General features: G+C 40.4%; 1 protein-coding gene across 3 annotated transcripts; it reads left to right on the top strand.

The window, feature by feature from the left end:
- The first annotated feature begins 22 nt into the window (after positions 1-22).
- Positions 23-17,961, top strand: ANAPC16 (anaphase promoting complex subunit 16). 3 transcript variants are annotated; one of them, XM_051982187.1, is made up of 5 exons: positions 23-102; positions 10,029-10,177; positions 10,613-10,696; positions 15,594-15,668; positions 16,718-17,961. In XM_051982187.1, the coding sequence occupies exons 2-5, from the start codon at positions 10,036-10,038 to the stop codon at positions 16,831-16,833; spliced, it is 417 nt and encodes a 138-aa protein (XP_051838147.1). In that variant the 5' UTR covers positions 23-102; positions 10,029-10,035; the 3' UTR covers positions 16,834-17,961. The 3 variants fall into 3 exon arrangements, with proteins under 3 accessions (XP_051838147.1, XP_051838148.1, XP_051838146.1); XM_051982186.1 differs by lacking the exon at positions 23-102 and adding an exon at positions 9,559-9,790; XM_051982188.1 differs by lacking the exons at positions 23-102; positions 10,613-10,696 and adding an exon at positions 9,555-9,790.
- The last annotated feature ends 8,043 nt before the right edge of the window (positions 17,962-26,004 follow it).

Here is a 26,004-nt window from a genome sequence, read left to right as displayed (position 1 = left end):
GCGAGCGCTGCCTTACGTCGCTTCGTCACTGACGCCCACGCGATCTCCGGGGGAGGGGCCGGAGCAGCGAGCGTCGGGGCTGCCGTAAGGCCAGTGGCTGAGGTGAGTGATCTCGGTAATGGAGTGGTGCACGCGAGCTTAAGTGAGGAAGGACGGGGCGGGGTAGAAGGGCAGGAAAGACGGGCATCCCGGGAGCTTGAGCCATTAAAATGAAGACGAGAAAAAAGTGGAAGGCGACCGGGTTGAGAGCAGGAATCCCGTCCTAGCGGCGGGCATGTTACGGGAAATACTTTTCGGGCCGTGCGGCTCCCACTGCGCATGCGGATTCAGGCGCTCTGTCCGTAAAGTTGCGCGTGCGCGATGTGCTTCGCCCAACCCCCAAGGAGTAGCCTGTCGCTAGAATTTCTACCCCTACTTATTAACCCTCCCCAGTTGTAGTATGTACTCTGCATCAGGTATTTCATTCCTTTGTCTAAGAGAAGGTCGTACTCCCCCGATTTAAATCAGACTTAGGGGGGAAGCCACGTTGTTCCCTTCTTCCCCCGTGACGGCTAGAAATGCCTTAATTGCCGAAGGGTAACTTGCCTTTGGCCCTGGGAAACGGTCTGACAGCCCAAAGGCATGGTTTTTGTCCTTTAAAGTCTCAGCATTTAAGATTTCCCTTTGTAAGTAGGTTCCTTTGGGCTTACTGTCTGCGACCCTGCCTGGATCTTATTCTGAGATCAGAACCCTGGAGTTTTTCTCTGGTTTCTCTCCAATAAATAGGTTCTTTATTAATTCCCATGGCTGTAGCCCTACTAAATCCTTATTAGTCCTTTAAAAACAAGCCCTGACAATCTTCCACCCAATTCATCTTTCCAACAGCCTACAGCTTCCACATGCCCTCTGAGGTGGATTCTCCTCCGCTTTCATTACCCCTCCTCTTACTCTCTCCCTATGGCCTTACGGTTTCCCGTGCCGTAGGTTGTTCTAGGGCCTTTGCTCACCCCCAAACCCACATCTTTGAGCTCTGGGCTGGACAGTGCTGTCCTGGAGAAGGAAAGGGGGTGAAATGAAGGAAAACACCATTTCCACAGGAGAGAGAACTGGCCCCTGCCAAGGTCCTGGTCGCTAACGTGCTGCCTACAAACTTACTGGGGTCTGCCTCGCTTGGTCCGGCTTTCCCTGAGCTGTGACCCTCGTCTTTCCTGGGGGACCGTCCTGTAACTGATGCCTCCTAACTTCGCTCTTCAATCGACGCCCCTCCCCCTGAAGGGCCCATTTCCCTTCTGCAGCCTCTGAGGATGCTGACGCCCCCCTTCTGGATACTGCAGCTTGTGGTGCTGTTCTTTCCTGGTTCCCCTGCCGCTCCTGGTCCCAGTCCCCCAAGGCTCTGTACTTGTCAGGGTGGTGATCTCCTCAGTTTTATGCCGCTGATTCGCCGTCCAAAACTGAACTTGGTATCCTTCTCCAGGCCTCCCCTACCCCCTTGCTAAGTCTCCACCATCCGGTCACCCAGGCTCGTAACCACGAGCCGCCACCCTGGACCCCACCCCCTCACCTCTATCGGATCTGCCTTGGCAGCATCCCTGGAACGGGCCCCCTTCTCCTCTGATACAGTCACTGATATGGCCCCTCATGGTCTCAAACCTGAAGTAGTGTAATGGCTGTGGGCCTGCGGGCCTCCAGTTTTTCCCTACTCCAGCACATCTTCTATTCAGCCACAAAGATTTTCCTAAAGTGATCTCTCATCACCACCCTCAATTCATAGTGGCTCCCTGTTGCCTCCAGAAACAAATGCAAGTTCTCTGTCATTTAAAACCCTATAACCTACTCTGCCCCACTCAGCTCTCCTCCCCATACAACAGCACACACAACTTCCACCCAGTGACACTGGTTTCCTGCCACCATCTCCCAACTCCAGCTCATTTCTGTGTCTGTCCCCCCATTCGTGGAACACTTCTTCCACATTTCTGTCTACTGGCTTCCTTCAAGTCTTAATTAAAATGCTGCCTTGTACAGGAAATCTTTCCTAATTCCTCCTATTTCTAGTGCCTTCTTTCAGTTATGTGCTCCTTTTCCTCTCCATAGCTTGTTTGTACAGATTTGTTGCTTGTTGTCTCCCCCATTAGATTGAGAGTGCCTTGAGGACAAGGTCTATCTTTTGCCTTTCGATCTCCCTTAGCAGAGTGCCTGCCACATTGGAAGCACTTGGTAAGTGGTGGTTGTACCCAGTGGACAGGAGGCTGGGTACAGAGGCCAAGAGAGGAGACTTGGCTAGAGGGAAATTAGAGGTGACTCGTTTGTTGGACCCCTGTGCATCCTTGAAAACCCTGCACCATTACTGCCTTTTCATCATCATCTTTCTTGCAATTAATAATATGGACCATCCTTTCTTCCGGGATCCTCACATGACTGGGATTTGTTGACATTTTTATTTTTCTCCTCTCTGAGCAAACTTTTCCCTTGCTGAATTACAGTCCATATCTTGCCCCCTAAGTCTCTTTCCCAGGATTCTTTCTCTTCTGTTTCTGTAGTTTTTTACTTGATCACTTTATCAAATGACTCCCACATTCAAATATCTAGCGCTGCACTCATTCCTAAATTCATTTCAGCATCACCACTTGACTATTGCACATTATAAACTAGATGCTCAGTAGGTAGGGGATAGAGCCCTTAGTGCAATCTGGAAAAAAACATTGGGCTGTGTATCCTCTGTAAATGGAGGTTCTGAGAGGAGCCACCCAACCTGAATGGCTACAGAGGCACTGAGTACTTGTATGGATTTTAGGGCTGGAGAGAGCTTCCAGGAGCAAGAGGTTTCCAGGGTCTGGTAGAGAAAATCTGGAGTTCAAGAAGAATAAATAGGTTTTCCTATAAGGATGCTGAAAAATATGAGGCTTCTCAGTAGGGAAAAAAATTTAAGACCAGAGTGGAAATTTGTTCCATGTGGTGATCACATGTTGACAAAATAACCAAGTAAAAGTAACAGTTGTATAGGACCAAATTTCAATCTATTTTTCAGAAGTATTGTGTCTAAAATTAAACAGTTCTCCAGTGTTTAGCACAATTCCTGTTCATAATACAGTGTCTTCATTTTGGGGAGAGGGAATAAAAAGATTGTTTCAGCAGTGTAGTGAAGCTTATAAACCTCTTCTCCAGATAATGTTTTTGTTTTTTCCAGTTTCTTTTTTGTTTGTTTGTTTTGCTTTGATTTTTTTAGATTTTGAGTTTGAAATTCTCTCCTTCCTGCTCTCCCACCCACTAAGAAGGCTAATAATATGATTGCAATCAATTATACATGTGAAATCATGGAAAACATTTCCATTTTAGCCATATGACCCAAGAAAGAAAATTATACTTCAATTTGCACTCAGAATTCATCACTTCTTTCTCTGGAGGCAGATGGGTCCTTTGGAATTGGCTCATTGTATTGATCAGAATAGCCGAGTCTTTGACAGTTAATCATCATTACAACATTGATGTTACCCTGCACAATAATCTCTGGGTTTTTCTCACTTCACTTAGCATCAGTTCACTTTTGTCTTGCCATATATTTTCTAAAACTACTGCCTTCATCATTTCTTACAGCACTCCCATCACAATCATATGCCAAAGTTTATTCAGCCATTCTTCAATTAATGAGCATCAATTTTCAATTCATTGCCAACACAAAAAAAAACTGCTATAAAAATTTTGGTATATGTAGATCCTTTTCCTTTTTCTTTGCTCTCTTAAGGATACAGGCCTTGTAATAATATTTCTGGGTATACACATTTTTATAGCCCTTTGAGCATGATTCCATATTGTTTTCCAAAATGGTTGGACTAGTTCACAATTCCACAAAGAGTTTATTAGTGTGCCTATTTTTCCTCATCTCTTCCAGCATTGATAGGTGTGAGGTAGACTCAGAGTTGTTTTAATTTGCATTCCTCTAATTACTAGTGGTTTAAAGCATTTTTCATAAGACTATATAGTTTTCAATTCTGAAAACTGCCTGCCATATCCTTCGACCATTTGTCAAGTAGAGAAAGACTTTCCTTTTTATCATTACCCCCCTCTATACACAAATGAATGTGTATATATATTCTTCTCTTCTTGAACCAGTTCTGGTGAGCATTGCCTGACACCACTGCCTCCATTGCTTCTGTACCATAAAAGTTCTTCCTTACAATCCTCTATTATGTGAGAAAAATTTCCCCATTCTATTATCCCTTTTTCCTTTTCCCAGTGCTTCCCTCATTCTCATCCCTTCATTTTTTTTGGAAATTTTGCCAACCTAATCATCTTATACCCATGGTCTGTCTATGTATGGCCTTTTTAACTGCCCTAATAATGATGATGTTCATTAGAATTACATGTGTCATTTTCCCACAAAGAATTATAAACAATTTAATCTAAATCCCCTATGGTGATTACTCTTTAATGTTTATCTTTTTGTGTTTCTCTTAAGTTTTGTGTTTGGATTCAGATATTTTCAGTTCCCGTCTTTTCTTCAAGAATGCTTAAAAGTCCTATATTTTATTTAATGTCCTTTTTTTTTTTCTTGAAGGAATATATGCAGTTTTCCTGGGTAGGTGATTTTTTGGTTGTGATGCTATCTTCTTTACCTTTCAAAATTTAATATTCCAAGCCCTCTGCTTCTTTAATGAGGAAGCTGCTGAGTCTTGTTTGATACTGACTATGGCTCCACTATATTTGAATTGATCTGGCTGCTTGCAATATTTTTTCCTTAACATGGGAGCTCTGGGATGTTCCTGGGAATTTTCTTTTGAGGAGTTCTTTCAGGTGGTGATCAATGGATTCTTTCTATTTGTTTTATTCTCTGGCTCTAGAATATTAGAATAGTTTTCCTTGATCATTTCTTGAAATATGATGTCTACGTTCTTTTATTTGATCGTGACATTTAGGTAGTCCAATTGATTCTGAAATTATCTCTCAATTTCTTTTCTAAGTCACTTGTTTATGCAGTGAAATTGATGGGGGAGTGAAACTGTATTCCCTTTACTCTGTAAAATTATCACTCTAAAATTTTGTCTCCTTTTGATCTGTAAAAGAAGGGAGATTCCTGGTCTTCCAAGCTCCACGGACTATGAGAGAGCATATTTCTCAGGCTGAGCCTTTTTAAGGCAAATCACTTCCCTCCCCTCCTCTCCTCCCCTCTCTCTCTCCTCCCCCCCCCCCCCCCCCTTGGTAGCCAGATCCTCATTCAGGAAGCCTTAAAAGTGATTTCCATTCAATTGGAGATCTAGGCTTGATATTGATAAACATTCAGGCTTTCTTTTTAACCTAAAACCTGAACCTCAGATTTCTATAAAGGATATTTCTAAACTCCAGATCTTGCAGAGCTCTGGAGTAGGTCATAGCTGCCTGCCCAGGACTCCTGTCCGCTGTGAAGACATTCTCTTCTCAGTGCCAGCTTCCATTTCTAATAGGACTTTACTACTCAGAAGCCAGTCTTAACAAAGCTGGCTTCTCATCCAATAATAAACTTCCCTTTTTGCCACTTAAACTTTTTTTGGTTTGTGAATTTTTTCACAAAGGACCTGTGCCAACCCAAAGGGGATTCCCACAACTCTCTGCACTGCCACTGAACCTCATCAAAATATTTCATGTTTTCTTTTATTTTTTTCATTCTTTTGGTTTCATTTTATTGTTTTGATGTCTCACAGAGTCATTAGCTTTTACTTTACTAATTTTAATTTTTAAGTGATTGTGTTTTCCTCAGTTAGCTTTTGTACCTCTCTTTTTTTTCCACTTAGACAGTTCTGCTTTTTAAGGAGTTTTCCTTCAGTGGATTTTTGTGCCTCTTTTGCTATTAGGCCAGTTCTGTTTTTGAATTTGTTATTTTCTTCAATTTTTTTTTTTTTTGCCTTCTTGATCAATGTATTAGTTCTCTTTGTATTTTTGTATTTGTAGCACTCATTTCCTCCCCCCTCCCCCCCATTGCTTTATCCCTTTCATTCAGGCTTTGGTTATAACTGTTTTCACATTGTTGTCTTTTTAGTTTATGTCTTGGTCTTCCCTGCCATTGCAGTATTTTTTTTTTTTTTATGGTCTCATTGCTGTTGTCATTTGCTCATTTTTCCAGCCTATTTTTGGACTTTGAACTTTATATTAAAATTGGGTTCTCTTCATCTGAGGATGGGAGGCACCATCCCAAGCTTGATGCCTTTTCATGCAGCCACTTTGAGATTTAACCTGACAGTTTTTGGTGCTTTTAAAATACCAGCTCCAGGGAGAGGTGTGGTCATTGCTCTTCTGGTCTTACCAGGATGGTGCCTGCTCCCTTGTGACAGCTCACAAGCCCTCCTCTCCTCTCTGAGACTGACCCATAACTTCATAGGGACGGCTTCTTGCAAAGAGGAAGCATGTTAGTGTGGACCTGAAGCCGGGAGGATCAGGCATAAGGGAGACCATTCCTGGCATGGAGGGCCAGTGAAAATGCATGAGGTTGAGCCGTTGTGAGAAACTGAAGGAAATCAAAGGCAGGAAGTTAAGTGTAAGAAGTGGCAAGGGAGGAGTGAGCCAAATTACAAAGGGCTTTAAAAGTCAAGCCAGGTTTCATAGTTAATCTTTTAGTCTGTAAAGGCTATTGAAATTTACTAAATAGGGGGTGACATGGTCAGGTTTGTGTTTTAGGAAGATCTATTGGACCCCAAAAGGGGTAAAAACAGCTAGACATGACTAAAATGCCATTCTGGAAAGCAGTTTGGTATTGTGTTCAAAGAGTTATTAAATTTCATATACTCTTTGACCACTACTGGTTCTATACTCCCAAAGAGTTCAAAGAAAGAGAAAAAGGATAGGACCTATATATACAAAAGTATTAATTAGCAATTTTTTTCAGTGGGGTCAATTGAAGAATTAATTGAAGCAAGTCATGGTATGACTACAATTGAATACTATGGTTCAGTAGAGCCCACAGAAAGAGACTCAAGTAAGAAAAAGCAAAAAGGGACTTATTACAATTTCAAAAAAAGGGGCATCTCCAATCTGACAAGGTGTTTGTCAGTAAAGGAGTGCAGAGTACAAACTGCAAAGCACAAGCTTAAATAGACCCCCTTTAACTTTTCTCCTATTGTTTGGGGGAGTCCAGGCTTACACCCTAAACCTAGAAATCTAAGAACAAAATAATACAATAATAATACTCTTAATAATAAGTCAGTAATAAACTCTTAATTTAAATTTCCCTAGAGAAATGCTACACTAGTAGATATCCTGGGACAAAAGAATTCAAAATCATCACCTTTAAAATGCTAATTAAGAGGTGGTGAGAAACTGGAGGAACACCTGCAACTTTTTAGCTGTGGCTCAACTTATTATTATAAAGTCTCAAGTCATAATTAGGTCATATTTCCATGAGAGGGTCTTCACTCAGTTAACCCCACACAGATATTATTAAACTGCAAGAAATGATGAAGGGAGTAGTTTCAGAAAAGCTTGGAAGACTTTTACAAACTGATAAAAAATGAAGTTATCAGAAGCAGAACAATTTTTTTTCTCAGTACAAGACTGTAAAGATAAATAACTGTGAAAAACTTTGGAACTGTATAACCAATGCACTGACCGACACAATTCCAGAGGATTCATAATAAAGCACGCTGCAGACTTTTATCTAGGGAAATGATGGACTCAGACTAGATTAAGACAAATTGTTTGCACATGGTCAATGCAAGAATTTATTTTGCTCAATACGTTTATAATAGTTTTCTTATTTCTCTTTATTGGGGAGAAGAGGATTGATGAAAGAAAATTTCTAGTATTAAAAAGTAATTTTTGAAATGAAGTGATTATATTATCTTTAAGGTCCCTTTTGGCTCCAAAATACTATGATTTGTGTGAAATATGAACATTATTAAATCCACTTCTAATTAAATTTTTCTTGTAATGTAAAGAATATCATCTCAAAAATATTATTAAAGGTGTAGAATTTACTTAAATATGAATGCCCTCACTTCAATAATGATTGTTAGAAATGGGCATGGGGACTGTAGTCCCTCATTTGAATTGAATGGTAATAGAACTGGTACACTAGATGAAAGGGAATCCTTTTTGATTGTATTCAGCTAAAAATCCTTTGGCAAGCTTTAGAATTTATGTGTAAAGCTTTCCTTGGGTACTCTGATCTGCAAGTTGACATCTTGGTGGAGGGGAGGCCTTGCTTTTGCCTTTGGAGAATAAAATTTTCTCTTGGGTGAATCAGAAAAAGTGAGAAAAAATAAATCTTAAATTTTGTGAGCTTTACACAAAAATATTTTATATGTAGTGGATGTGGTTGTGGGACCAGTGGAAAAATACAGGCTCTGATTTCTCCAAGAAGGGGGAAAGGGGTGTGGTTCTCCTGTTTGTGCATATTATCCAAGCTAACTTCAAGCCTTCTTTTGATCCAGACACTTTTTACCAACCCAGCTTTTGGACCGTGTAACTGAGATTTTTACTATATATTTTTACCATAATCACATAAAATTACATAAATCACCATCATAATCGTTATTTTTCATTATCCTCCATTATTTTAATCATTCTACTTCTTAATACCATCAGCCTCATTGAAAAGCTAGCCCTGCTGTTATAGAAAGAGAATTTGCTGTGAAATGATCTGGACTCTAAATGCAGCTTGGCTACTCGTTACCTCTTTGACATTTCATTTCCACTTTCTGGGTCTCAGTTCTATACCTACCCCCTTTTCCTTTCTAGTCAATAAAAGGAGAAAATTACCAGAGCCCATTGGTAGTGCAATAGAGCAATGAGCCTGGAATCAGGAAGATCTGAGTTCAAATGCTACTTCAGATAATTAGTAGCTGTATGACTCTGGGCAATTCCTCAACTGTAAGCTAGAGATAATGAAGAGGGTACCCCAAAACTGAAAATCCTTAAAACCCCCTTCAACTCTGCCTCAGTGTGGGGACTCCACCCCAAGCACAGTTTCATCTTTGTTATCTAGGTGGGGTCGCCTCAGTCCCAAAACCCATTGAATGGACTCTGAGCTATACCAGTTTCTGTATTGTCCATAGCTCACAAACCTGTAATCTGTTTCATTATCACTTGCACATAAAAACTAGAAACCAAACTCCTAGTTTTGGACAGCCCATAAATTATCATCAGAGAATCGGAGAAGCAGAATGATGTGGAAAACTGGACAATAAACAGTCCTATTTCAGAAAATAGTCCTTCAAAAAGGAACCTTTTCTCTAGGGTTATTTAGATTAAATGCAGTTCATTTCAGGGCTGCAAATGTTGAAGTACTAACTATATGCAAGGCACTATGCACACATGTCTGGCAAAAATGTATTTTTTCTTAACTTATGCCTGTAGTGAGTAATGGGTTTATTCAGCAGGCATTTTTTCTGTTACCACTGGGAACCTTTGTTTTTCTTCACAAGCAATTGTATTTTAGTGATCTTTTAAGGAGTATTTTTGGTTAGGAGACGCCACCCTGTGATGACTTTGAGTACTGCATTTGCTTTAAAGGGTATGCAAAGTTCTAAAAATGAAAAGGCCAATAACTTTTATTTCCAGCTGATTGCCTCACCTCAGGAGTGGAACCCAGTGTTCGCCTCGGAGGCTGGAGAATTACTTGGAAATTCTTCTCGGGTTTTTGGTTTGGGCATGGAATGATACATGTGTATCCAGGACAAATTGTTCTTTCTGGCACACTTGTTTTCTCAATGACATAGTTTGGTTTCTTCTCTAGGCACATTGTTACATCAGCACTGCCTGCCTTACCACCTGGGCCATAACCTATAAACTGTTAACACCTTCCATGCTGATCTTCCTTTCACAGATCAATAATGATGCTTTTTAGAAGGTGGGAAGTAGGGGCGGGGAGGAGATAGTGGTGGTTTAATGTTTTTGTTATTTTTAAGAAAGCCAATTGCCAGCAAATTTATATTCTCTTCCAAACTAAAGTCAGGATTTTACCCAGGACATAAGTAGTAGGGGGACTAAGAAGAGATCGGATCGTTGCCCAGAACTAAATTAAGCCTTCTCGGGTTGTCTGATCCATAAACTTAAAACTGCTGTTTTTTTTCTCTCTCCCTGACTAGAAAGAAGATGGCTGCCTCTTCATCCTCCTCCTCAGCTGGAGGGGTCAGTGGAAGTTCTGTGACTGGATCTGGCTTTAGTGTCTCAGACCTTGCCCCACCACGGAAAGCCCTTTTCACCTACCCCAAAGGAGCTGGGGAAATGTTAGAAGGTGATCATACTTTGCTTTTGGCTTAATACTTGGGTTCAAATGTGTCATTAATATTAATTTACTAGTAAATGATCTATTAAAAGAAAGGTAGATAGAAGTGTACTAGATTTCAGATAAAATATCCTCTTTTTCAAGTTCCCTGTTTTGTCCCTAACATCCCACCAGCATCTGCCCCCAAGCATGAAAACTGTGACCTCTAGGTAGCAGGGTTTTGGGGTTTTTTATCCCTACCAAACTAAAGCAAAATAAACCCCATTACCTAGGTAGTTATGAAAATAACCTTAATATAGACTTAACTATGTGTACATAAACTTAATTTTAAAATAGACTAAGTGTAAAGATGACATTACTAACCCCACTGCCAGGGCATGTGCTTAGAGTTTTTCCAGTGGTAGAGAAGGATTTGCATTGAACCATCCTCACTCTCTCATTCAGACCTCCTTGTGACCAACAACAGACATTTGCCAAACAGCTGGCCAAGGTTAGGGATGCAGTCTGTGGCCATGGAAAAGAGCAAAGGTAACTGGACACATGGGAAACCAACCCTGGACCTCGCCTCTTTAGCACAATGCAGTCCCCCCTGAGCTGATCCTTTGGGGGTGTGGGGACCTTTCTGATCTCTCTCTCTCTCTTCTCTCTCTCTCTCTCTCTCTTCTCTCTCTCTCTCTCCTCTCTCTCTCTCTATTTCTCTCTTTCTCTCTCTCTCTCTTTCTCTCTCTCTCTCTTTCTCAGGATTACAAGAAAGTACTTTGTCAATCTTTAAGTGTAACATAGATATGAAGGACTGTGACTTAGTGCAGAGTTGGTTTCCTCCCCCTCCCTCCCACAAAGCAATTCATTATCCTTCTGTACATTACACACTTCAGCATTCCCATTTATAAATTTCTTTGGAAATTTCTCTTTGCTTACACACATGAGAAAGGTGAAATCTGCCGCTTGAGGAATCAGCTTGTGGAATCAGTGCTTTTAACCTGGGGAAGCAGAGAGATAATTTGTGAAAGACAAATGCAGGAGGGTTAACTGTGCAACCCACGAAGACTTCTAGACTTGGTTTGTATGACTAATAGAGTGGGTAAACTTAGTATACTCAAGTGCTGACACATTTATTAAGCTCCTACTGTGTGCCAGGTACTGCTGAGTTCTGGAGATACAAAGAAAGGCAAAAACATAGTACCTGCTCTCAAGGACAGTCTGATGGGGGGAGAGCACCTGCAGCTAGCCATACACAGACAAGACATATGCAGGCTAATTAGGAGAGCATCAGCTGAGGGGAGGCAATTAAGAGGATTGGGGGGAAGCTTGTAGAAGGTGGGATTTTAGCTGGATGCTCAAGGAAGAAAAGAGACAAAGATTAGGGAGAGAAAATTCCAGGCATGTGGGACAGCCAGGGAAAACACAGAGTGAGGACATGGAGAAACTTGTGCAAAAAGCCCAGCAACATGGCTGGTTCTCAGAATGTGGAGGGAAATAAGCCGGGAAAGGAAGGAGCCAAGGTATAAAATGTCAAACAGAAGATTTTATTTTTGTTCCTGGAATGTAATTAGTAACAATTCTGATGTGAACTTCTATCTTCTAGTCTTATGGAAATCTGGAGCTAGGAGTACTGTGTGGCAGGATGCATGTGTTAGCATCAGTGACCTGTAGGCAGCTTGTAGCTAGTGTTCTGTTTACCAAACACAGTATCCAAATGGTAGTATGAGTTACATGGAATGGAGGAATTTGGCCTCTTAACAAATTAAAGCTTTACTCGTTTGGTAGCTTCCACGTAGGCAGAAAAGGAAATTTAAAAATAAGTACATTAAATGGACAACATTTCATTCTAGCTACAAAACTACTTTCGATGAAGTCAATATCTACATGTCATTAAGGTAATTAACATCACTTTTCAGTGTATACCAGATAACCCTCGAGTATTAGCAAGAGGAAAGAAAGCCCTTTGAGTAGAATCTAAAATGTTGATGCTTTTCTAGTTCTGGTTCCTCTCTCGTCCCATTAAATTTTATGGAAAGGTATGGTTGTTTTCTAAGATAAATTAGTGAGTCTCAATGTTGAAGTAAACTAACTAGTAAGTTTCCATTCATAGTTGTAAAATTTCACCAAAATCTGGAAAATGTTACTGAACCTTTTAAAGAGCAAACTTAGAAATAATGGGAAGGTGGTTATTCTCTAACCATTTTTGCCAAATTGAGAACCTTAAGTCACAAATGTTAAGGGAATGCTGAGGAGACGGGCACATTTTGGGAGAGCTGTGAATAACTCCAGCCCTTCTGGAAAGGCATGTGGAGCTCTGCCCAAAAGGTAGTAATACAGCAGGACCACTACCCCAGAGACGTGAGAGAAAGCTAAAATGAGCCCATGTGAACCACAGCGGCTCTTTTTTGTAGTGGCAAAAAATTGGACATTTAAGAGAATATCCATCATTCAGGAATGATAAACAAGTAGGACATAAATATAATGGAATACTAGATGTTGTAAAAGATTTCAGAGAAATCCAGGAAAATGTGGACTGATGCTGTGACGTGATCAGAATTTATACAATTTATACAGTAACAACATTGTAAAGATTTTGACTTCAAAACACTTACAATGAAACATGCTGCTTCCTGGCAGATGATGAGACTCGATATAATTTGAGACGTTTTGGGGATATAGGTAATGTGGGAATTCATTTTGTTTACCTCTCCTTTTGTTAAAATAGTTTTGCTTTTCTCTTTTTCAGTGATAATAGGAGGACAAAATAAATTTTTGTAAATTGAGAAAAAAATTAAATTGAAAGTATTAGGATAATGATAGCACCTATAAATAGGGGCTAATAAGAATACCCACTTTGTAAGAATCTTCTCCCATGCTTCTTTCATGTACATTTTAGTTTTCATCTAGTGGATGTCATCTATAGATATAGATATACAACTTTTTTTATTTTATTTTTGCTGTAATGTCATAGAATGTATGAATGAGATTTGTCTGCCTCTTGAATAAAAGTAATTAAAAGTTAATGTCAGAAGTTTTAAGTTAAACTCTCAGTAGAGCCATACAGTAGTAGATAGTTAGAAATTAGGAACCTTGGGAATTTTCTTATTCAGCACTTTTCTTTTTGAAAATGAGGAAAGAGGTCTAGGAGGGAAATGATTATAATAACCAAGCTCAGCCAATGACTTAGTGACAGAGTAAGGACCAGAACACAGATATTGTGATTATTTGTCTTGTGAAATGCCCTTATCTGCTGTCTGACTTGTGAAACTCCACATCAGATGTCCAGAAATGGACTCTCCCTTCCTTGCCCGTTTCTACACCAAGCTAGTTTAGGTTACTTCCTAACCCACAAGTGGCTGCTTTTTTATAAAACTATAGAACTTTCTATCAAAATACAAAGTAAATAAAAATTGATAGTCATTGTTTAATTTCCAGTACCAGATAATATTCTTTTAAATCAATTTATTAGCAATCTGTTAGAATTGGCAAGATTGTTATATTTGGATAATTGAATTTTTCTCTATTTTATAACCTTTCCTGTTTCCTTAAGAGGAAAGCTAATTTATCTCTACCTGGTGTGTTATATGGGAATTTGATGGTAGTTTCAAACTCAAAGCTAAAGAATTATAAGCTCTCTCTTCTCTGGAGAAATTGCAGGCTTAAGATTGGTATAGTCATTATATCTAATAGGATGTGGGAAGGTAATGATGGATTTTGTGGTTAATACTAAGTTGCAGATCTCAGCAAATCTGCTTGATACATCAGAGTATAAAGGGATAGTAATGCTAGGAATAGAATTGGCATGCTGCTTTTGAGAAGATTATTTTAACTTTTAAATTCACTATCATAAAAGATTTATAAATACTGCAGTATTTTATCCTCATAGCCCACTACTAATGGGACTGCTGCTTTCTGTCTGAACCTGATCGTTACAGCTGAGAAGCTAAAATAATAAATTTCAACACTGGTGTCAGATAATCACTTCAGTTCCTCTATAGTTTGAAGTGCAGTTATTTGCCATACCACACTTAGCATTTTCATTGAGTTGTTAGTCATAAGACTCTACTAGGAGTCACTGGGTCTCTAGCGCTAACACATAGTAGGCACTTACTAAATTCTTGTTGATTCATTGTAGTTTGTGAGTAACTTACATCCAGCCAAAAGAATAGAAGGTTAGAAGTGCTCCAGTCAGATCAGTCAGTCCACATTGCTCTTTGTGTGCAGGATACTGTGCTAGGTGCTGAGGGTGAAATGGAAAAAGGGGCTCGATCTATTGTACAATAGGCAGGGAAGAGGTTGCTTTTCATACCCCTATTTCTTAACTTTCCAATTCAGCTTCTTTTACTCTCTCTCATTGTGTAATCAAGTTATATCATGTGTTGCATTTGATTTATTTTTTGTTCCTTTGACTTTTAAGTAAGGTAAAAATTGATATATGGAACAGAATGAATTACGCTCCTCCCCCTTTGCCAAGTAATACAGGCTGATAAACAGCATAAGCTTGATGTTAGTACACGACCCAAGGATGCCGTGATGAATGGCCAGCTTACCAAAAACAGCTGGGGCGCGCACGCACGCACACACACACACACACACACACAGCTTAGGGTTTTGCAATAAGACAGCTGCAGCAGACGCTTTCTGCCCTCCTGGAGAAGAGTGGGGGGTCATGCTACATCACAGACGTACACCATCCAGCTTGTGCTCTTTGGCAGTCCCTGCATGACAGTCAGGAACACCCAGTCAACACCACTTTCACAATCAGTTTCCAAGTTCTTTGTCTGGCAAGACCAACTTCTGTGCTGACTTCACGAGTGAGTCAGCCAGCACGCTGTGTGTTTCTTGGGATTGGCATAGTGCTGATTTCAGAAAATTGCACCATGCTGTTATCTCCATCAAAATTGCCATGTTTTGGTTCATTTGGAAAATCAAGGTCGCAGTCTGCGTTTAAAGGATAAAATTACTCAACAGTATGTGATAGAGGGAGGGATAGTAGTATCATCTCAGAGATCAACAACAGCTGGGGGTTTTGTGTTTTTCCAGCTTTATTTTTCTTGGAATGAAAAGAATTGAACTTAGGTAGCACCTCTGTTCTTATTGTGTCTCAGGAAGCTTTACAGAGCAATGGAATAGAGATAGCACAGTGGTCACTTAGATACCTTTTAGAGCAAATCATATTCAGAAAAGGTTAAAAGAAAGGCTCCATTCATCTGAGAGGAAGCTGTTGACTAGGGCATTAGGGTGGGGTTGTTGGCTTTTGCTTTTTTGAGAAATATTTTTAAGACTGACCAAAAGTGAGAAAACTGAAAAACATAGACGCTCCAGAAAGACCAAAATTAGTTCTGGAATAGAAAACCATGAACAGATGAGCACCATTTACTCACTTTGTCAAGAATATAAAAGTCTTGGGAGCAGATAAAGTGTCGTCTTTTCCTGTTTACAGACGGCTCAGAGAGATTCCTTTGCGAGTCCGTTTTCAGCTATCAAGTGGCATCTACACTTAAACAGGTGAAACATGGTAAGTGCCGGAGTGTCTCTCACTTGGCTGTGGAGGCTCCAGAAAGAGAACCCCAAAGGTCAGGGCACATGTGACGCAAGTCACCAAAAGCCACGCCTGCTTTTTAAGTGGACTTCTGCAGTTACTAGCCAGCAAGGGCATCCCGAGGTCCTGAGCCACCCCTCATGGCCACCCCTAATGAAGTTAGACGTCATCTTTTGTGCAGTCTGCTCCTGGGGCGCTTTTCCTGCTCCATTCATTTCTACGCTTTCCCATCTTTGGAATACTAATTTAAGTATCATCTCAGTTGCCATTAACTGAGACCTCTCTGTATAGAAAGCCTGAAATGATACTAGTCACTTCTTAAGTCCTGGTCACCTCATTTATGTTTCTGTCTGTAGTTGGTTATTGATGTTTATCTGTGTTATATTACACACAGTAAGCATTATGGTGATATTCCTCTTCACCTTCCCAGATGATTTTTCTATCAGGACATTAGGAGAGTATCAGGCTTCTCTTACCTCTGACCTGAGACTCTTAGTATTCAAAGCAGCATGGGATAGGGGAGGAATTAGAAGGGCTCCTTTTCTCATTGATGGACTGTAAATGGTGACTTGAAGAGAGACTTCCTCATTGTTGTCTTCACGAATATAAATCAAATATATTATCACAGGTATTCGTGGAGCATGGGGCAGTTTAGGCTGACTCCTTGACATCTTCCCAACCCAAGCTCTAAAACATATGATGACTCATTGGGATTAAATAGGACTGATAACATAAAAAGATGTGCTGTGCCTTGAGAGGCCTTCGGATCCGGAGTAACTAATGAAATGGAAAGCAGGGAAAAGACTGATAGTTGTGTTGTCCTAAAAGTTGTTTGTTGCTGGGAAGCATCAGTTGTACAAAGTAAAACTTGTAAAGTGGTCAAACCAGCACAAAGTAATGCTTCTTTTTAATAACTAGAATAAGGCTGAGTAAAAATTGTTGATTGATTTGATTAATGAGCATCTCTGTGGCTGTTAAATATTTGTGTGAGGTATATTGCCATGCCATGTCTTCTTCACTTCCAGATCAGCAAGTGGCTCGGATGGAAAAACTGGCCGGCTTGGTGGAAGAGCTGGAGGCCGATGAATGGCGGTACAAGCCCATCGAGCAACTGCTGGGGTTTACGCCCTCCTCGGGCTGACAGTGCTGACATTGCCTCTGGAGCACAATTAAGGGCAGAGCTGGGGAGGGTCTTTTCTGCACGGTCTCTGGAATCCAGGGATTCAGAGCTGCATCTGGAATGGTTTGCTTACATTCACACTTGGTGCCTCTGTAATAAACTACATTCCGTGTAAGTTAGAACGCCTGTGGGAGGAAAAGAAAACACTACAACTTAACTAGGCTATCTGACAGGGGAGCATTTTTCTTCCCTAAGAGCCCCCTGGAGATTGGGTTAAGTAAGACAATCAGTTTCAGAGAATTGGAAGGTTTCTATTTGGGGGTTGAGGGATTTTTTAGAAAACTTCACTCAACAAGCAGTGTATGTGTCCAAATTAGTCCACTTGGGAGAAGAATCCACCCTGTCAGTCATTCAGGCCCTGGAGCACCTCACCAAGGCATGGTCAGAATAAAGATGTAGGAAAGATAGCATTCATTTTCAAAGATGAATGGGATTTAATCAGGACAGATCCAGATGAAGGGCAGGGGAGAAAATGTGTTAGCTGTATTTTCTGTCATTAGATACCTCAGCACTGTTGCGTCCAACTTTGTGACAAGACCTTGTTAACTGCATGCTGAATGACTGGAAAGGACTTCACCTTTTTCGTGGGGATACAGTGTAGAAGGGAAACAGAAGGGGCCTTTTAAACCCAGAATTCGAAGGCCCTTCCCAGTGCTGGACTCAAGCTGTTCAGTGGCAAAGCAATCCTTTCAAAGGGCTTCAAATTGGTTTCTTTATCCTTTTAAAGTCTCAGGAATTGGGGGGGGGGGGTGTTAAATTGCTTTGTTGTCAATAAGGAAAAAAACTTTTCTCATAAGTAAATGGAGATATGTTTCACTTTGCATCCAGTGATTTATCTGTGTACAGGTGTATGGAGTTTTCTCTCACGTACGCCTGAATAGTTTTTTCTCCAGTGGCAAGGAAGCCTGAAAACTGACAGCTTCTGCTCTCCCTCTGAGGTCCCAGAGTGGCAGACATTGTTATTGGACCATGTGCAAATTTTACCTTTTAGAAAGCATCTTGATTATTTGGAATTGGGCTTATTGTTTGTTTTTTAATGACTTACAATTGATATACTTAAACCAGTTTAATAAATAAATAAAATCCTGGTGCTGCTTGTCTTTGATTTAATGAGTCCTGAAAGCTTAACAGATTAGCTAGTACTTGGTGTTGACTGGTGAATATGAGGCTGGGAGTACTGTACAGTTAGAGACCTCACGGTTATTTAGCTCAGTCAATACAGGACCTTGGAATGAGTTTTCGACTCCAACCACTGATCTGGCCAGAAAACCAAACCAGAAAACACAAGTTCCAGGCTCCAGACAAACGTGCTTCCATGTTTATTTTTCTCAACTAAAAGTAAACAAGTGTCATATTTAGAAAGCAATTGCATTTCTAAATAGATTTTATGTTTCCATCCAAACTTCTAACAATTAACAAAGAAAAGGTTCTAAAAGCTTGACTCTAATAAGCCAGTACACAATTTCAGTTTTTCCAGTGAAAGTACTTCATGTCTTTTCCGGTTTTCGTTCATTTGTAACTTTATACATAACTGCCTAAGGAATTTACACAGCCATTGTCTTACACATTTACAGTTCGTATGGTATTTTTATTTAATTTAACATTAACTTCCTAGTGACTTCCACTAGGGAAAGCTTCCTGAATCACTCCTAGGGACAAGAAGCTCTTACAGCTGGTCAGTAAGCATTCGTTATTCAAGAAATGACCAAAGAATGAAGTTCATACTGTTAATACGAAAAGAAGTTCAGATTCCTTAATAAAAAGAAATACAAAATACTGTTTCACACCCAATAGTTGAAAAACAGCAAAAACCAAAAAAACATTGACATGTCTTTGGGGAAACAGCTCCCTGTGGGCTGCTGGGGATTTTTTTTTTAAAAGCTCTCTAATAGCTTTAAATTATACTTAAGATTTTTGAGACATATAAATCATGAAGTTAGTCTTACCCTTTGACCCAAAGATAGCCAGAAAAGGGTGGTGAGAATGAGAAGGGAGAAGGCCTGTGAACACAAACACAAAACAAAAAGGGCTTATCAATAATCTGTCTAAACAAAAATAATCAGTTTTTAATGAGTAATTTTTGCAACCAACAGTGGTAATGATTGAATAAAGTATATAATCATAAGTAGATTTATGAAGTGATAGAAATGAAAGTCAATGGAATAGGTAGCTTACATGTTGAGTACAATTATATAGATGTACATAGATTTGGAATAGGACAATCTTTTTGTTTGCTAAAATGTTAGGGTTTGTTTTTTATCTTCTATTTAGTCAAAAATAAATACTTCACATTTGGGAATTTTTCTTGGAGATTTGTCTCCACATTTGGTTTAATTTCTGCTTTATTGGTGTTTTTGACATACTAAACATAACAATAATAACATGTTCACATATATTTACATATCCCATAAATTTCAAAGAAAGGAGTCAACTTTATCACAGAAAAAAAAATACTTTCTTCCTTTAATGGAAATCAATTGTATTTGAGGGTTATGTTTTAACATTAACAGCGATAATACTTTGAAGCTTTTTTTGAAGCTTTTTGCTCTTTGCAAAATATGCTTGCATACAAGTATTCTCTCTAGGAAAAATGCGAAAAGTGAAGAAATTTCATTTCATCTCAACTGTTTTGTGTTTTGATTTTTTTTTTTTTTTGCGCTGAGGCAATTGGGGTTAAGTGACTTGCCCAGGGTCCCACAGCTAGGAAGTGTAAAGTGTCTGAGACAAGGGCTGGTGCTCTATTCACTGAGCCACCTAGATGCCCCTATCTCAACTATTTATTAAGCACTTATACTATGCTAAGTACTGAAGATACAGAGGTTAAAAATGATGTAATATATGCCCTTAAGGAGTTTACTTTGGTTGGCTGGAGATGATGAGTTTACAGTATATACCTAAGAAGCATCATATCGTAAAGATAAGGATATCAAAAATTTAAAGAAAGGGAAATCATGGGGACCAACTACTTACTATATATAAGGCATCACTAAGCATTAGAGATCCAAAGACAAAATATGAAGTAATGTTTGCCTTCGGATTACAGTAGGGGCTGGGGAATAAGAAGATGAGTGAATAACAACCTATATATGAAATAATGCAGTAAGATTGAAACAGCCTTAAGCAAAGGGGAGATGGGGCATGAAGTTCAAAAAGAGCTTCCTGGAGGAAGCTACATGTGAGCTCTCTATTGAGGGAAACAAATCAGGAGGGAATGTGTTCCCTTAGTTTAAAAAGCAAACAGGCCTTTAACATACAGAGATGGGGCCGATTGCAAGCATGGAAGATGGCAGTCCAGGTTGTTCATAAGTGCATCCATGAGGGAGAAGGCAGGGTGAGCAGATGGGGAGGGTCCCTGAATCCCAGGACCAGGACTTGCCACATGCTCAAGTGCCTAGCGTTCGAGAGGCCCTGAATTCAGACCAGGGTGGGCTTGTAAAGGAAGGATGGGAGAGGGGTTAGAACAGATGCAGAAACACTGGCTGGGGCTACGAGAAGAGCCAGGGTGGAAGCAAGGAGCCTAAGCTAAGGGGATTGGAGCAGGGAGGAAGAGGCATGATAACAGGAGAGAAAAACAGTAGGATCTGGCAGTTGGTTAGATGAGTAGAGCGAGGAACAGGGAGAGCCTGAATGCTGAGGGGGAGATGCCCACAGACCCTTTAAGTGCAGGATGAGTTCTGGGGAAGGGCCGGGCTGTGCACAGAGATGTGGAGGTCTTCAGCACAGAAGTGATAACTGAAAACCTTGAGAGGAGGATCACGGGAAATGCAAAGAGCTCGTTCCACACGGCTCCCTTTTACTCAAGGTTTCATCTATCTCTGCATTCCCATAATCTTCCCTCCCCCACAAGTGCAGCCACCCTCATCACTTCTGAGCCTGCTACTGCTCTCTCCTTCAGATCCCCTGGGACCCCGCTTATCTGTGCACATGGATCCTCCTTTCCTCTTGGTCCGGTGGAAAATCACCCCCTTTAAGGGCGGGCATGTGGAGGAAGTCATGTCCGACTGCCATCCCAGAGCTTGCACCTCAGGTTTCCATCACATGGAGACCGGACGGAGGCGAAAGTTGGAACACCACCTGTTCTCAGAGGTCTCCCTCACGGGGGAGTCCTAGGAGGGCTCCAGGAGCAGAATGTTCATTCATCAGCTCCTGTGGCGCGGCCCGGGGTGCAGAGACTAGAGTATCCCCTTACTCTCTGGGACGCCCCTCCTCGGCCCGGCCCTGCAGGTGCGGAGGCAAACTGGCGTCCTGTCAGGGACAGCCTGTCCTGTGTGGCTACATCCATGCCTACGGAGCAAGGAGAGGGTCAGGGGGGCTGCCGACCGCCTCCAGGGCCCAGGTTTGGTAAGGGGCTGGGAAAGCACCTGAGGCAGCCGCGGACACTGATGGCCCGTGCAGCTGTCCCCGCCACCGGCTAGTGATTGTGCTAAGCTCCGCATCTGTAGTTTGCTGTCATAACCACAGTCAGCTTAGAACAAAGTTAATCTGACATGTCTAATTATCTATGTCTATATGTATACACACATATGTCTGTGTGTGTGTAATTGTTTTTGTGTTGCGTTGTAATTAGGCATAAACGGAAAGGGGAAGCAGTTCACAGAAATGACTGTAATTAGCATTGCATTAGACAGGCAAAGCAAATATCTGGTTTTCCTCTAACTTTGTTCTCTAGGGTATTATAATCAGCTTCATTTAACCATTTACCCTGATACTATGTGCCATTAAGTCATTAAGCAGCCTGGAGTGGAGAAAGTCCTGAACTTCAAGTGAAAGGATATGGGTTTAAATCTCAGTTTCAGGATCTATTACTTAATTGTGCTGAACCCTTTCATTTTGTTTCTCAAGACCTGAGTTTCCTCTTCTGGAAAATCAGGGATTCCTAATCTGGGGTCTACAGATTTCAAGGGCTCTATAAACTTGAAAAGGGGGGAAAAAAAGACCTCTTTCTTTTCAGTAAGCTCCAACTGAAATTTATCATTTCCTTCGATTATGAAAGCAAACAAGGAGCCCAGAGCAAAAAAAAAGTTATGAAGTCCTGCTGATTGACAGTCAGTCTCGGAGGTCCCTTCCAATTCTTTGCTCTGGGTCCTGGACCTTAACTCTTTTTTTTTTTTTAATTTTTTATTATTTTTTGGGGTAATAACATATTGTATGTTAACTTTTTAAATACACATTTCTTTATGAATCATATTGGGAGAGAAAAATCAGAACAAAAGGAAAAAACACAAGAAAAAAAAAAAAGGAAGTGAACATAGCATGCGCTGATTTACATTCAGTCTCCCATGGTTTTTTTTTTTTTCTGGATGCACACAGCATTTTCTATCTAAAGTCTATTGGGATTGACTTGGATCACTGAACCACTGAGAAGAACCCAGGGGAGGAAAGGCGCAGATTCTTGCTGTTACTGTGTACAATGTGTTCCTCGTTCTGCTTGTTTCACTCAGCATCAGTTCATGTTAATCTTCTGAACCTTAACTTCCCATTAGTGCAGGGGAGTTCCCAGGCCTTCACAATCTTACCATCCCTTGGGGTTAAGGTTCTCGCCCCTTTTTTGCCCACAGTAAATGAGCCCATATTTCCAGCTCCCAGTCTAGGTGCTAAGTAACTTTTTTTTCCCCTTTTGACTAGATGAAAGAAGCTATTCTACCTCATTTCTTCTCCAGCTTTAATCCCTGAATAATTGCTGCCCCAGTCAAACTGAGACCTGTTAAAGACCTTAGCTGAAAAAGGCCAAGGTCTCTCAGGGCATCAGGGCCATCTGCAATGGCTTTTGAGAGCTCTGGGCAAAAGGAATATCGGGGAAAGTTTATATAGAGTTATATACATTATATATATAGAGAGATCTATATACATTATATAGATAGATAGATTATATAGATTATAACAGAATCATCATTCTATAGGGCAATGAGGAGACCCAGGCCCTCACTGGTGGTGGAACTAGGGAGGTAGAAGGCCATTGGGAGAATGGGCTCTGGGTCTGAAAAACATGAGGATTGGAGGGTAGAGAGGTGGAAGAAATTAAAAGAAAGGGGAAGACTGACCAAGCTCCTAAGCTTCAGGACTACCCAGAACTCCAGAGCAAGAAGAAGGTTCCCCATCTCCCCTCTCTCATCCCCAATTCTCTCATCTCTTTTCTATGACCTGAAACAAGATGGTCCTATGATCTTAACAAGACGAATGCAATGATTTTTCTGGATACACCATTCTCTGCCTTCTTGGTTCTCCAAGAAAACATTGTACACAGAAACAAGATTATGGGATAATCAATTCTGATGGACGTGGCTCTTCTCAGAATATAGCGATTCAGGCCAGTTCCAATAGTCTTGTAATGGAGAAAGCCTTCTGCATCTGGAGAGAGCTCTATCGGGACTGGGGATCCCAACATAGCATTTTCATCTTTTTGTTGTTGTTTATTTGTTTTTCTTTCTCATTTTCCCCTTTTGATCTGGTTTTTCTTATGTAGCAAGATAAATGTGGAAATTTGAGTAGAACAATTGCACATGTTTATACTGGATTACTTACTGCCTAGTAAGTAAAGTGGGGAGGGAGGGGGGAAAATTGGAACATAAGATTTTGCAAGGATGAATGTTGAAAACTATCTTTGCATATGTTTTGAAAAATAAAAAACAATTGTTAATTGTTTAAAAAGTCAACCTATCTATAGGACCTACTTTGAAAGGTTGTGAGAATCAAATGAGGTATTTGTAAAGCATTTAGTATAGTACTGGCACCTAAAAAATAAAAAGCTGCTATTGTAAAAAATAAGTGAATGTCGTCGTGGTATAGATCTTTGCTAAAGGTTAGTGGCCATGGAATCCTGCCTCATGGTGTCTATTCTCTTACTCTTTTAGGGTGCTAAATTCCCTTTTAGGGTTAGCCTACCAGTCAATGGCACACTCCCACCTCATGGCCTATTTCCTTTAATAGCATCATTTGCAATTAATTTGCGAATTCCACTAGGGAACTTGTCTTTGCCCTTATTAATTGTTAATTGTTTAAAAAAAAAAAACTTTCCTTAAACTGTGGTATGAATATTATGGAATATTATTGTTCTGTAAGAAATGACCAGCAGGATGAATACAGAGAGGCTTGAGAGACTTACATGAACTGATGCTGAGTGAAATGAGCAGAACCAGGAGATCATTATATACCTCAACAACGATACTGTTTAAGGATGTATTCTGATGGAAGTGGATCTCTTCAACAAAGAGAAGATCTAACTCAGTTTCAATTGATCAATGAAGGACAGAAGCAGCTACATCCAGAGAAAGAACACTGGGAAATGAATGTGGACTACTTACATTTTTGTTTTTCTTCCCAGGATATTTTTACCTCCTGAATCTGATTTTTCTTGTGCAACAAGAGATCTGTACAGAATTGTATCTAAATTATACTTTAACATGTTTTACATGTATAAGACTGCCTGCCATCTAGGGGAAGGGGTGGTGGGAGGGAAGGGAAAAGTCGGAACAGAAGGGACAATGTTGAAAAATTACCATGCATATGTTCTGTCAATAAAAAGCTATAATAATTTAAAAAAAAAAACTTGCTAACTCCTGTGTGTTAATATACATGATAAATAGTACTCCTTTGTACTTGGGAGGAGGGAAGGAATGAATGTTGAAAACTATCTTTACATGTATTTAGAAAAAACAATTGGAAAAAATAAAATATTGAGCAAAACAAAGAGAGAATATTCTAAAAGGAGCAGCTAGGTGGTGTAGTGGAGAGAGTTCTGGCCCTGTCTGGTCCTGTAATCTAGAAGGCCTGGATTCAAATGTGGCTTCAGGGGCTTACTGGCTAGCTGTGTGACCCTCGCTAGGCAAGTCACTTCCCTGATTGCTTCCCCCTAAAAATATATATACCTCGCTCCTCTTCAAATTATATTAAAATATATCTCTACAAATTGGCCAAAGTATCTTTGCTTTTCTTTACCCAGGACACCCCTTCCACATTTTTATATAGGCCATCCTCCAAACCTGAAATCCTCTCCTCGGCTAAACCTCCTGAAATCCCAAGTTTTCTTCAAAGCTTATTTATTGTGTCACCTATGTGAAACATCCCCTGCCCCAAGTACCTTCCCCCTCATCACACATTTACTAGTTGTATGCCTGTGGGCAAGTCACTTACTGTAAAGTCCACCTATCTATAGGACCTACTGTGAAAGGTTGTGAGAATCAAATGAGGTATTTGTAAAGCATTTAGTATAGTACTGGCACCTAAAAGGTAAATAAAAAATCTTACTCTTTCTCCCAAAAACTATCTTAATTTTAAAAACTATATTCTATGCATGATATTTCTGGTCAGCTGGGTAGCCCAGTGGATAGAGCACAAGGCCTGGAGTCAGAAAGACTCATCTTTGTGAATTCAAATCTGGCCTCAGTCATTTAACTCTGTGTGCCTCAGTTTCTTAATCTGTAAAATGAGCTGAAGGAATAGCAAACCATTCCAGTCAAGAAAATCGCAAATGGATCACAAAGGGTCAGTCTGTGAAAACACAGAACAACAATACCTACTTATACATGAACATATCTCCCTGAAACAGAACATAAGCTCCTTTTGGGCAAAGACTTTTTTTTTTTCCATTTTTGTCTCCATAGTCCCATCTAGCACAGTGTCTGGCCAGCATCGGACGCTTAATAAATGATGGATTATCTTCAGGTTCTATCCCATTCCATGAATGGGGCCAGGATAAGGGTCAAGAGCTTCCACAACCCCACCCCTATAGTGTAAATGACCACCCTAATTTTTCCAGCCACTCAGAGGAATGGCAGCCCTTTAAAGGATCCAGATTAAAACTGAGCCCAGGAAATCAAGGAGAGAAGGCTACTCCTTCCCAAATCCATTCTTCCAAATTCACATCTGACAAAGGAGAGGAATATCCCAGTTACACAAAGAGCCGGGAGACAATGTTCCCAGCAGCCAAACTGTACGTGCTGGCTAATAGAGTGCGTTGAAGGAGATTTCTGCAGGCCGCTAGGTGGTGAGAACATATTTGCAATCTTTCTGGAAAATGAACACTGACAGTTTTTTTTTTTTTTTTTTTAAGAAAAAAGTTGGATGCTAAAGGGTCCTTCCCCCTCTGGGCTGTGTGCCAAGAAAGCAGGAAAAGAAACAGCCTTAAATGATTAA

The sequence above is a fragment of the Antechinus flavipes genome, chromosome 2, assembly GCF_016432865.1.
Source record: "Antechinus flavipes isolate AdamAnt ecotype Samford, QLD, Australia chromosome 2, AdamAnt_v2, whole genome shotgun sequence".
Taxonomy (NCBI): Eukaryota; Metazoa; Chordata; class Mammalia; order Dasyuromorphia; family Dasyuridae; genus Antechinus; species Antechinus flavipes.
This window is presented reverse-complemented; position numbering and strand designations above follow the sequence as displayed.